Genomic DNA, 13579 nt, shown 5'->3' on the forward strand with positions numbered 1-13579 from the left:
GAATAAAGCAGACCTTGTTATACAGAATTGAAGTCCTTTCTAATGGCTCCATAAACAGGATGTTTGCCAATGCTCTTCCTCTGACAGGGGTACTGTTAAGGTCTCCTGTCAACTGAGAAAGGAGCTTCCATGCCACAACTCAAACATTTTGCTAGTATTTGCCATTACCAAAAGGCAAGACCGAAGTCAGAATACAGACACATTTAACTAGAAATGCAGGTTTTCCAATGCAGATGAAATGAGCACATTCCACTAGCAAAGAAATGAAGTGACATTAATTTCCTTTGCCAAGAAAGACTGTACCTCAACATGGCACCAAACCCTTTCTTCTTAACTTTTTTCTCAGGATCTTCATTCTCTTCTTTTCGTTTTTTCTCCTTGACTTTCAGTTTGCCCTTTTCCTTTTTTTTTTCCTTGTCTTTATTTTTTTTATTCTTCTTGGCCTTATTTTCTATATCCTCTGCTGCAGCGTTCCCCTGAGGGTTAGATTCACAATTCAGAGCTCCTTGACCAGAGAAAGAGCTCTTATCAGACAGGCCGTCTGCACAGGAAAAACACAACAAAACAAAACAAAACCAAAAAAAAAAAAGAAGAAAGAAGAAAAATTAATAGAAATGGTTAGGGACCATTTATGGTTAGTAAAAAAGTAAAAATGTAAAATACAGAACAATTGAAAGAGAAGCATTACAGAATTCTACCATTTCATGGGGCTACCTGTATACTTTTAAGAGAGATTGACTCAAATATGGTTACTTCAAGCAAGGTTTGTTGTGAGGTAGAGAGAGCACTATGAGAGTGGCTTATTTGCTAGTATGAAAGGCCTGACGTGATAAAACACTAACCTCTCTGAAAGCTGGCTTGTTAACCTTGATCAGAAAAGTTCAGAAAGCCCACATGCTGGGAAGCAAACAGTGCGAGTTTATTTCGAGAAGAGGTTTTGAGTACTAATATAACCTAACTGTCTCTACCCAATTAATGCAGTCAGTCCTTGGGATGATGCTGTTCCTAATGACTTGAAAACAGAACGTCAGGCAAAGCATTCTTAGTGTTCCTACCCTAAGGATAAATGACAGGGATTCCTTGTGGGAAAGTGAGGGAGAACATTTTCCCCTTTATGGTTTGCACTGAAAAATAAATTGCAATTTTGGTTATCCAATCCAATATTCTCTGAGCCAAAGGGCAAAAAGATCAGGAAAATTAATTACTTTTAATATTAGAATTATAATTACAAGGTTTGAAACATTTTTCTCGGCAGTTCTGAGCTCATCCTTCTCCACAATTCCTAGACTGTCATGCAATAAAGAAATGGTTTAAGAAAGTACAGCGACTCACCCTCCTCTAAGTCTTCAGGTCCATCATAAGATTTGTCAATAGCTGCTCTAAAGCTTTCATTACACCCTCTCCCACGCACCATATGAGGACGAGGTCTATGGAAAGGAAGGTCATTTTTCCTGACTTCAGCTACTGCTGTTTGCAAACTCTCCAGGGAACTGGACTTTTTCAAACCCAGAGTAGGGCCAAAATCTTTGCCAGTAGGTTCTGGAAAAGAAAGAATTAAAGTATACAGATTATAGATCTACATGCACATATAGATATAATTTATGCGTGTGTTTGCCCACAATCTCAGTCAAATCTGTCTTTTCAGGTTGTAAGACTTTCCAGCCTTTGTAAGGCTGATCTCCCAAATGATGCCCTACCCCCACTCCCCCCAAACAAGTTTCATAAAGTCTTACTCCAATGGCTTTGTTGTGGCCATGGTGGTGATTCTGGGTTCTGGAAATCTATGCTAGTGAAATGAAATCTCTGGCTTGCTCTACCATGCTGGAAAAGCTAGAAAGACTGTGTCTTCTTTCCAAGGACCAGTCTAGCTAGTCAAAGAGAGACTCATCATCAGTAAGTTTGGGCACACAAACCATGAAAAAAGAAAAACCTTCAGTCTGTTTTAGCCCCATTCCCCTTCTGCAGCTTCAGTCATAGTGGAAGTAAAGGAAGCAGAGGGCACTAAGAAACAGCTTTAGAGCCTCAGGAAATGCTAACTTAGTTGCTGGTACTTTAAATATGATAATCTTGTCCTATGGATTAGGAGACATACTACTGGAGTATCAAAATTGGAGCACTCTTGCCACTCTTGCTATAAACAGATCTGTACCAGAAGGAAATTGCAGCTAAATGACAGGATGGTCTACAGGTTCTCCTTGGAGAGACAAATAAAGAGTTGTTTTTAACTTGTGTCCAAGGCAACAAGACATACCATTTCCTGAGCTATTTGTTTATTTCTTATTGCAGTGCTTAGGAAATACTTTGGAAAAAACTTGAAATGTGAAAAAAAAATTTTGAAAAAATTTGAAAAAAAAAACAAACCCTGAAAATAATGCAGCATATGGGACCAACATCTGTTGGAAAAGTTGAAGAGACAGAGAATTTCTAGAAAGAACTCAATAAGACCTTCCCAATCAATTCATCATATATTTTCATAGTGATTTTAATGCGAAGATGGAAATAGGCATGGATGGTGAAAGGGTGGTTGGGAAATACTCCTAAAGAGCAAGTAAGAGTCTGAAAACCTATGGTACTTTTGCCCTGCAGCCTTATGCCTAGACATGATGAATCCTTCCTTGAAACAGAGAATTAGAAGATACTAGGCATGTTGCACACTAAATAGCATTGTAAAAAAACTTAAATTGGTTATATTTTAACAAACAGGAAATGACTCATTAATATGGGATTTATTCCTGAATGTGATATACCATACTTGTCTAATCAGGCCATTGATAAGTTAAAGCTAAGGATCAAAATTAATTAAAAACTAGAATGACAAATGAAAATGAGAAGATAAAGCATGGAATTTAAAAATTCCACTATGAACTATATAAACAAGTTATTGATATAAAAGGGTTATGAACAGAACATCAATCAATATTGATTACAATGATTTCATAGATAAATTTAACTAATGTAAATCAACTGTGACAAGGAAACTAAAGAAGGCTTAGCAAACACTTGACTTACTGGCCAAGTGCAGATATGTGTCAGTTAAGAATTTAAAATATTAGCTCATTTATAAAACGTTAGTGAGAAGGATGATGAAGATATGAGTAATGTCACCCTATAAACTGAAAAGAAGCAATAAAAGGAAAAACTAGCCTGCAGAAAATCTTGCAAGAAACCAGTGAAGCCAAGTCATTCTGAAATTGAAAGTAACACAATGAACAGATAAAAGATGGAAAAGAACTATTAAAATTTTTTTTACAACAGATTTGTTCACCATCCAGGGCAGTATAGTCATCACAGTTGGCCAGAGTAGACTAAGGTGTGGCTTTCATCAGAAGTTCAGAATTTTAATTCGTTTCTTGGAAATGAAACAATGCCTAGTTAGGTAGCTGAGTTCCATTATAAGTTGGAGGATCAAAAGTTTGTGAACTCAACCAAGTCTTTATACCTCTTTCGGCCTCAATTTTCCCACCTCTAAAATGAGGGGATGGGACGTGATTATCTCAAAAAAATTGCAGTCTGAAAATTCCATGATAGAATGATTCTGTACAATGTCAGAAGTACCTACAAGAAGTAAAGTTTATACTTTATAGAATAGACTTCAAGGCAAAAACATACTATTTTTCAGGTTTTGCTATCCCCATTTTTCTTTAGTAAATGTCATAAAGAAAGAACATCAATCTAAAGAGCCCTCCATGTGAAATTCCATGAACAGAATACAGGCATGACTGCAAATTGGGAACTATCAGTGCCACTATTTAACCAATCAAGGGAAATGCTATAGTTCAGATTTTTTATAATTCATAGGTAAGAAAAAAATCAAGAGTAACTGACGGAGAAAAATTCTTTTTTTAGAAGCAGAACCAAAGATTATATATAGATTTAGGGTACTGAAGCAAAAGTAAAGACTTCAGATCCTACAGAAAAGAATTCACACCATTAACCCCTAGGGATGTTTTGTTTTGGGAGGAAAAATGTAGATTAAAAATTAACTTAAGAAACTAGTGGTTACTATGTCAACAGTAATAATTCTTTTGTCCATTAATTAGTATTCAGTAAATTATAAAATTGCCAAAAAGATAAGTACCCACAGTCTAATGAATTCTAAAGAATATAAAAGTAGATAAATCATTCAAGATACTTCTCATGTCTTTATAAAATAAGGATTATCTATACCTCTGTATGAAGGCATATATGGACTATATAAATAGAAATATGGACTATATAATTCATTGTGATAGATATTTATTAACCCTGGCACATGAAAACTCTTAAGAAATGTTTGTAGAAGTTATAAGAATAAAACTACAAAAATCTCTTTGCGGAAATACATACCTAAATAAATGGAAAAATATTAACTCTTAATGGCTATCAATATACTAAAAATGACAATGCTACTTACATTCATTTACTTATTCAGTGCCATACTAATCAAACTATCAAGTTATATTTAATTGAGCTAGAAAAGGTCAAGAAACTGAAGGGAAATAATGAAAAATGAGGAAAGGAATAGGGCCCCAGCAATACTAGATCTCATACTATGAAAGAAAACAGTAATTTAAAAAAAATTAGATACTGGCTGAAAAAGAGAGGTTGATCAATGGAATAATATATGGGTCCAAACGAACCAAGTAGTCTAGTATTTGAAAAACCCACAATCCCCTGATACTGGAAGAAGGACTCACTATTAGACAAAAAAGTTTGGGAAAACTGGAAAGTAGTCTGGAAGAAATTATGTTAGAGCAATATCTCATACCATATTCCAAGATTAACTCCAAATGGGTACGTGACTTAGCTATAAAAGGTTACATCACAAATAAATTGGACAATGGTTTTTTGGATTTATGGTGGGGGGGGAGTTATATCCAAATAAGGAATATAGAAGAGCACAGAAGATAAAACACACAATTTTGATTACATGATTTAATTTAAAAGTTTTTGCACAAACAAAATCAATGTATATAAAATAAGGGAATCATTGGGAAAAAAATCTTTGCAGCAAGTTAATTTGAAAGAGGTCTCATATATATATAAAATTTATTGTAATATAATAATATGAGGCCTTTATCAAAGACATATATATGTATATGTGTGTATATATATATAAAGAATGGATTCAAATTTAAAAGAACAAGAGACAACTCCCAACACACAAATGGTCCAAAGAAGTTTTAAAGAATAAATCCAAACTATCAATGACCTTATGAAAAAGTACTCCAAATCACTAAAAATTAGAAAGATGCAAATGAAATCAACTCTGAATTTCCACCTCATACCATGAGAGTGGCAAATAGCAAAATAGAAAAATGACAAATATTGGAGTAGCTATAAGAAAACAGGAATATTAATTCACTATTAGTATAGTTGTAAATTGGAACATTTTGGAAAGAAATGTAAAATTTTGACCAAAAAGTCATTAAATTATGAAATGATGAAAGTAATGATTTTAGAGAAACCTGAGAAGACATGGTTTGAACTGATACAGAATGAAGGAATAGAATTCAGAGAACAATGTGTACAATAACAAGAAATGTACAAAGGGAAACAGTTGTTAAAGACTTGAGAACTCTGATTAACATAATGACCAATCACCATTCTAGATTACTGATGATGAAGCATATTACACAACTGAACAGAAATGTAATGGATTCAAGACCCAGATTAAGAGATATACTGTTGGACATGACCAATATGGAAATTTATTTTTCTTGACTGTTTAAGTTTCTTACTGGGTTTGTTTTTCCCTTTCATTCTGGTGGGTCTACCTACTTCAAGTTTCTCCCCACTCTAATTCATTTTTCATTCAAAATGATCAAAGTGATTTTCCTAAAGTGCAGGTCCAATTACATCACCTCAATACTCAATAAACTCCAGTGGCTCCCTATCAACTCCAGATCAAATACAAAATCCTCTGTTTGGTGCCCAAAACCTTTCATAAATTAGCCCCCTTCTACCTTTCCAGCTTTTGTACACCTTACCCCCAGACACATACTCTTTGTTCCAGTGACCCCAGCATTCTTGTTATTCTATGGACAAGATACCACATCTCTTAGCTCCAGGCATTTTCTCATTTTTTCCCCATGCCTGAAGTCCTCATACTCCTCATCTCAATCAACTGGCTTCCTTTAAGTCCCAACTAAAACCCCAGCTTTTACAAGAAGCCTTTCTCAACTTCCCTTAATTCCAGTGCCTTCCCTCTTTTCATTATTTACTATTTATTTTGTGAATACGTTGTACATATTTGTTTGCTTGTTGACCATATGCCCCCATCAGCTTATGAGCTTATTGAGGGAAGGGATTGTCTTTTGCCTCTTTTTCTATCCTAATAACTTAGTACAGTGCCTGGCACATAGAGCTTAATATATGCTTATTGACTAACTTCCAAAGGGAGAGACAACGAGAGGGTGTATAATATAGGACACTAAAAAAGGAGAAATAAAGAAAAGTGGAACATTAAGGCATCTTTAAAAATACAAAGAAGAGAACAGAAAACCAAATAAACAGGGCAACTTTATACAAAATAAAATAAACAGGTTGACTTTACATAAAAATTTTAAAAGCAACCTATATATAATAGAGATACCTTGTTTCATGTGTAATACTTTTTTCTGTTCTGCTAAGCACACGTAAATGCTTATTTTATTTAGTGTTTACTAACAATAGAATCAAAATAAATAAATTTTAAAAAGAAATGCCTGTTGATTAAGTACTTGCTATGTGCAAGGCACTAAGGATCAGTTGATGTACAAGTATTAATTAGTGAGGGCTTACTATGCCACAGGTGTTATGTGCTATAATATGTCATAAGAAGAAAAACAAAGTTCTTACCCTCAAGATGGTTATAATCTAATAAGGAAGTTATGACATCCACACAAATATATACTCTTTTTAAGTGTAATGTTCTCAAAATTGACAGACTAAGAAGCTAACTGTTCTACATAATGCACCACCCAACTGTGACACTGCATTTTCCTCTCAGTCTCCTTTGCTGATTGTTCATGCATCTCCTGCTTCTTCATGTGAGTGTCCCTCAAAGTTCTGTCATGGAATAGTTCCTCTTTCTTCTATATTCTCACCCTTGGTGCCTTCTTCATCTCCCACTGGTGTAACTGTAAGAAGATTCTTACCCTAAAAAACTTGTTTGTCCTCCAGACCCTCCCATTTATTTTGAAGACAGCACCAACCTTGTAGTCACTCAGGTCCATAACTCCAAAGTCATTCTCAACTCTTTCACTAACCTCTCATACCCAACCAATTGCCATTTTCTAGTCTTTAAGGTGGCTATGATACAAGCCATAGGAACCAGATAGTTCCAGAACCTGGAAAGCTATATTAGGAAAGTTCTATTAACGGTAAGTGAACTAAATTAAAAAGTCATACTGAAATTCAACTAGTCTGGTGATTTAGCCCCTCTGAATCTTATCTGTCATTACAAGGCATCTCTGTCACAAAAGGCTTCTGAGAGAATGTAAATGCAATTGAATTCAAAGATTATATTAAATTTAACAGAAGTTTAAGGCTAAATTCCAACAGCAAATTTGGAGGGAAATAGCCTATAGGCTAAAGACATTGAATACAATTGATGATCAAACTCAAAAAATTCCTTTCCACCTTCATCATCAGGCTTTCGAAATATAGAGCAGAGATATCTTTGGACATTTTAGTCCCATATGAAAAGGATGAGTTTCATAGCAGGATATTTCAGTCCTCTAAAGTCATTTCTCTCATAGTCAACACAAATTCCAATTTTTTTCTGTTTTCCTACCAAAATAGAAATCTTTGTCAAAATACAATGTTACTAAAACACCAATTAACCAAATTGCACCCTAGAAGCCTTCTGGAAATGCAGACACCCTGAAAATAAAATGTGTTTTCACTCCTGATTGTAGATAACACATAATAGAATCAGTTAATCTCATCCAGCTATGGTGCAGTGGAAAAATTTTTTGACTCTGAAGTGAGAGAACTAGGTCCAATCCACGGCCTATCATTTATTACCTTATCACCTTGGGCAGGCCACTTTAACTCTTTTGGACTCAGGTTGTTCATCTGTAAAATCACAAGGTTGGAGTAGAGGACTTTCAAGGCTCCTTCCAGCTCTATATCTGGGATCCTATAATCTGAGGATCAATGTTCTACAAGTAAGTTCACATCAGCTGCAAACCCTGCCTACCTGCATTAGCTCTCTCTCCTCTCCCAAAGCAGCAGTGTTAGTTTGTGGATTAAAAAATGGTCCTTTGACATGCAAGGTCCCTTACAGGTGTTAAATATTAGATGACACTTCTTATCAGTCCTGCTACCTCCTAGCTTTCCAACATACCATTTCTATTATCAAGGGTATCCACTTAAAGACTAATGTTCAAATTTCTGGCTAGATCAAAGGGAATCATTTCTATGGCAGTTAGCTGTTGCTCTATCAAATCCTATCTTCCCTTGAAAAGCAAATGAATCTTACATTTGTAAGAATGTGAAGGTCCATTTAAAAGGCATGTACAATTCAATTCAATTCAACATTTATTAAATGCCAACTACATGCAAGATACTGGGATACAAAAACCTAAATGAAAGAGACTTTGTCTTCAACAAGCTTACAATCTACTAAATATGTAGCATGTGTGACCCAACTCTCATATTATTTGTCCCTCTCTTCACTGTACAGAGGGGTAAAACATTGCTCCAGTGGAGAAACAAGACAGGAAATGACAAAATTCAGCTGCCAGAGGAGTCTCAAGGTCAAAGTTAGAGAGAAATGCTAGTGTAGAATAGCTTCTCAGTGCTAAGGTGAACTTTTGGGTCCATTCAACCTGCTCCATGAATTATCTGCAGTAAGAAGAGGTCAGAGGTCCTTGCCAATGACACTGCAGTCAAGATTTTAAAAAAGCTCTACTATGATAGTTTCTGTCTTTGTCTAAGTCCATATCTCTGCACTAGAAAAGCCAATATCCCAAGGCCACTGGATCTTGAATCCCTTTTCTCATGTCATGAATCCTGTGTCCAGAGTTCTTGTAAAATTCATGAATCTTCTGGTGGTGATCCCTGCTTGGAACTATCAACCAGATCCTTCTGGGATCTTATCAAGCTAGTGGTTAGCAATGACACTTGGTGCTTAAAAAATATAACATGGCCAATAGAGGAAAGAAAAATGTGGTACCAAAGCCCCTTCCCCTTTCCCCTCTCCCCCCAAAGTTCTTTGGATTGAGTCTAAAAATAGTTTTCCTTTTTAGGAACAGTAATAGAAATCAATATTTAACATTATAATAGAGTTCTAAACCATCTTTCCAGATGATTACATGAAGTCCCTTGGATGTAATCAATTACTTATCCAAACTGATCAAGCCCCCTCACCTTTCCTTTTCCCCTTTGTATCTTGTTTCTGATCATGGTAACTCCTAGGCTCAGCAAGGATGTGTGGTGGTAGGAATAGGGAAAGGATTATCTCCCTGTCTTGCAATGACTTCCACTGCTGTCATGTCTTGGCCACAAATCTAGGTGAATTTTGCTATTTGTATAGAGATTTGAAAATTGGGTTCAGGGATAAGAAAGGAGGAGCAGAGACAATTCTGGCCTATAAGCAGGTCTCTATAAAGTCATTTCATTCTTTAATGGCATACCACTTCTATCCCACTGCTCCAAACTTTGATTTTCATTTTTTTTGTACAATGTGTACAAAAGTGAGTCCTACTTTTTATTTCCCACCCTTCACAGCTCTTCAGCTGGGCAACCATGTAAAGGTTTCATTATAATGTCCGACAGAGCTGAATATTTAATTTATCCAACATACCGCTATTGTACCATGCCTAAAACATGAGAGAGAGGGTTTATCTAGCAGAATTAATTTATTTGGTCCATTCTTGTATTCTTAAATGGAGTTACCCTCTGCCCAAAATGGTGGAAAAGTACTGAGTATACTACTTTTTAACAAAAAAAAAGAAAGTGAAATGCATTTGACTATTTTCTTATACTTTTAAAATCAAGGTATATGCATTTATTCAACCATATATAGAGGCTATTCTTAGGAAGATTAATAGCAGCATCTTAGTTGCCCTTCCCCTTAGGCTATAATCATTTAATTAGTCTGAGATTTCATCGGCATTATTTGAACTTCCCACTCTAGCATTAAAATCTCCCAATAAAAGAATGCCTTAATCCAGAAGAGAAGTAATTGGATCTTCCATTATTGATGAAACTGCTACCAATACATCTTATTAAAAAAAAAAAGGAATGATTTTAGGGAAGGTACTCCCTTAGTCAAAAGCATGGGAAGTGTATCCTCCCAGCTACAGCTTCATGATTAACATATTTTTTATAAATTAATATTAGCATATTAATTTACACATTTCAGTAACATGCAGAGGATCTCAAGGAACCTGATAAAAGTAATTATGTTTTAAAACACCCCCCACTTTAGGGAAGAAAAGTATTATTACAGTCTTTCTGCCCAACAGAAAAAAACAAGGGTCCAAAAGATTGCATGACTTTCTGAGGGTCACAGTGTGAACCAGTGCAAGGCTGGGAATGAATCAAAATGCTCAGGTTTCATTTTCAATTCTGCCTTGTCTTATTGTGTGCAATGAACTTGGGCAAACACAATAAAAATGCTTGACTTGTTTCATGGGGAGTTGTGATGTGAAATTAATAGACAGAGTGCTTTAAGACTCTTTGAATAAAAAATTATTATAAATGCCAAGCAGGAAGCTACAACAGTATTTTCTTCACCAACAACTCTCCCTTTGGTTTTCCATTTTAGATTATACTTACTGAAAAATTTGTATATTTGATATTTTTAGTAGACTCCCTGGAGGCAAAAAGTCTTATGTGCTTTAATAGATATCATAGCAAATCCATTAGCTTAGGAAAAAAATCCCCATAATATCCAAATGTATAATTTTCCAAATTACATTATCTGTGTTAACTGTGTCTATAATGGTCCTAATTACCTCTTTTCCTATCTCAGTATTCCAAATATTGATCATCATCCCTTGCTTATCACAATGCCCTGTTTCCTATTCATTACTGGAGGGCAAAATGTAATCTGGTCTGTATGTTATCTGTTCTCATTTGAGCCTAAACTCCTTTCATGGCAATTTAAAAATCTTCAATCCCAAGAATTCATACATAACTCCAGTGGTCTCTTATAACCTTCTGAAAGTCATGCCAATAGCTTTAACACTGATCTTAGACTCACAGACTAATACAATGTTAAAGCTTCAAGGATTTCAGCAATTAGTCCAATAACTTCAGTTTGTAGATTTAGAAACTGAGGCCCAGAGATGACTTGCCCAAGGTCACACAGCAAGGTAATGGCAGAAAAGAGCCCAGAACCCTAGTCTCCTGAATTCCACTCCACTGCTTATCTGACTCAATTCTCTTTCTTACCTATTTTACTCAAGATTTTTGAACTCTCTTATCTTCCTCGTCAACTCAAATTAGACGTCATATTTGACTCTTATCCAATTCACACACCTTCCCACTTGTTAAGCCACAAATTCACTATCCTAAATCCAAGCTCTTTTAAGACCCGGAACCAGGAAGACCCAAGTTCAAATCTGGCCTTAGATATCTGATAGCTGTATGACCATGGGCAAGTTATTTAACTTCTCTGCCTCAGTTTCCCCATCTGTAAAACAGAGACAATAATAGCACCTACCTCTCAGGATTGTTTTGAGGATAAAATGGGATGATATCTGTAAAGCACTTTATAAACCTTAAAGCACTAAATAATGCTAGCTTTTATGATTGTGATCATTCTCCTGATCCTTTTATCCTTTGGTATATAGCAAAATGGAGAAATATGAATTTATTAAATTTGCTAATCAAGAAACAAATCTAGCATATGTTACCTTAAAATTCAGATTTATGAAATTCTCTATGGACCTCAGACCATCTTGTCCCTTGCCACAAGCACCATTGTCCATGACTTAGTTATCTTCCTATTATGTCCTTTAATGTCTGGAACAATATTCAACATGCATATAGCAGGCAGTTTAAAAATAAATGCTAAAAAAAAATGACAGTAGCCAGAGCAAATGACTCCTTTGGATTTTGCAGCTCAAGTCAACTCAATATATATTTATTAAGCACTTACTATAGGCTAGGCCTTGGGTTGGCTTCTTCCCTTTGACCTAAAGTTCACCTTTTTGTAGAGTGATAACTATGGGCATGAAACATGTCTAGCCTCCACTGCCATAGCTGAACAGTCATTTTTGTCCAAAGATACTTAATAATAATCTAAGAAAAATTCAGACAAATGTTAACAGGTACTCTATATAGAAAGAGGTCACCAAAGTCCAAGCAATGGCAAGACTATAGAAAAATCATAAAAACAAGTTCCCTAGATTTTAAATTGGAAATTTTAAGGCTGATGATGTGGATAAAAAATAATTACCAAATTTATGAAAGGAGGAAGGTTTCCTCTCCACTTAAGTCACTACACTATCACTTCACTTAGCTAGCACCAAAATTTCTGGCATTTCCATCTGCATCAAAAAGCACATCTACACAGATTGTAAGGCCTTTTTGGCATTATCTCTATTATACCTTTATTATCAGTTAGAAATGATAATCTGCCATTTAAAATATATCTTAAAATCTTACTACATTCTTAAGTGTGATTTTATAATGTTTTGGGGCCAAAAATTTTTGAAAAAGGAATCTCTCTCAAATTGTATAATCAAAGTCAAGGAAAAATATGATCTAGTTTGCACAAATCTGCTTTGTAGCCAAATTTACTTTGTAAATTTGTAAATATATAAGATGTACTTCATAAATTTTGTAAATTTACTTTGTAAATTTGTAAATATATAAGATGTACTTTGTAAAAAGTACATCTTATATATCAAGTTTCATGTTAACCATTTCCTTTGCTTCCAGTTGCTAAGACCCTAAATCATACTCTACTAAACTTATATTGAACTATCTTCTTGCTCACTCCCCGATTCAGGAATCTCCAAATCATCATTAACTTTATAAACAGAGATTACTGCTCTACTAGGGATAGGATCTCTGAAGGATAGGACTGATAACATATGAAGATACACAGCAGTAGTATATAACCCTAAGGGCAGGTAGGTGGCACAGTGGATAGAGTGCAGGGCCTGGAGTCAGGAAGACTCATCTTCTTGAGTTAAAATTAGGCCTCAGATGTTTACTAGCTGTGTGAGCCTGGCAAGTCACTTAACCCTACTTGCCTTAGTTTCCTCAACTGTAAATGAGCTGGAGAAGGAAATGGCAAACTATTCCAGTAACTTTGCCAAGAAAATTCCATGACCCAAATATTCCATTCATATTCCATTCATATTCATATTCATAATATCCATAAATTCAAAATATTCAAATATTCCCCAAATATTTTGAATATCCATATTCATATTCCATTCAGAATATTCCATGACCCACAACTGAAAAATGACTGAAAAACAGATTATATGTCTGCCTTGGAAGGAATTCAAATTTGTTTCAGGAGTTAGGACAGAAACATAGAATGATAAAAAATATCTCCCTCACTGTGTTTCTTGTTTCTTCTTCTCTTTCTTAAGAAAGAGGGATTACTCAAAGGAAAATCCATTTTGTAGACTTCAATTGACTTTAC

At 35.1% G+C, this 13579-nt stretch overlaps 1 protein-coding gene across 1 annotated transcript in view; it reads right to left on the minus strand.

Annotated features, from left to right (window-relative positions):
- The window catches only part of PARD3B (par-3 family cell polarity regulator beta), a 1282153-nt gene that overhangs the window by 335245 nt on the left and 933329 nt on the right, over positions 1–13579 (minus strand). Inside the window, exons 17-18 of the mRNA XM_027873670.1 lie at positions 1333–1539; positions 304–541 (exon numbers count right to left, since the gene is read on the minus strand). Of these exons, the coding sequence (XP_027729471.1) occupies positions 304–541; positions 1333–1539 (445 nt within the window). The remainder of the gene's footprint in view (positions 1–303; positions 542–1332; positions 1540–13579) is intronic.

The sequence above is a fragment of the Vombatus ursinus genome, unplaced genomic scaffold (genome assembly GCF_900497805.2).
Source record: "Vombatus ursinus unplaced genomic scaffold, bare-nosed wombat genome assembly UNPS02014802.1, whole genome shotgun sequence".
Classification (NCBI taxonomy): Eukaryota; Metazoa; Chordata; class Mammalia; order Diprotodontia; family Vombatidae; genus Vombatus; species Vombatus ursinus.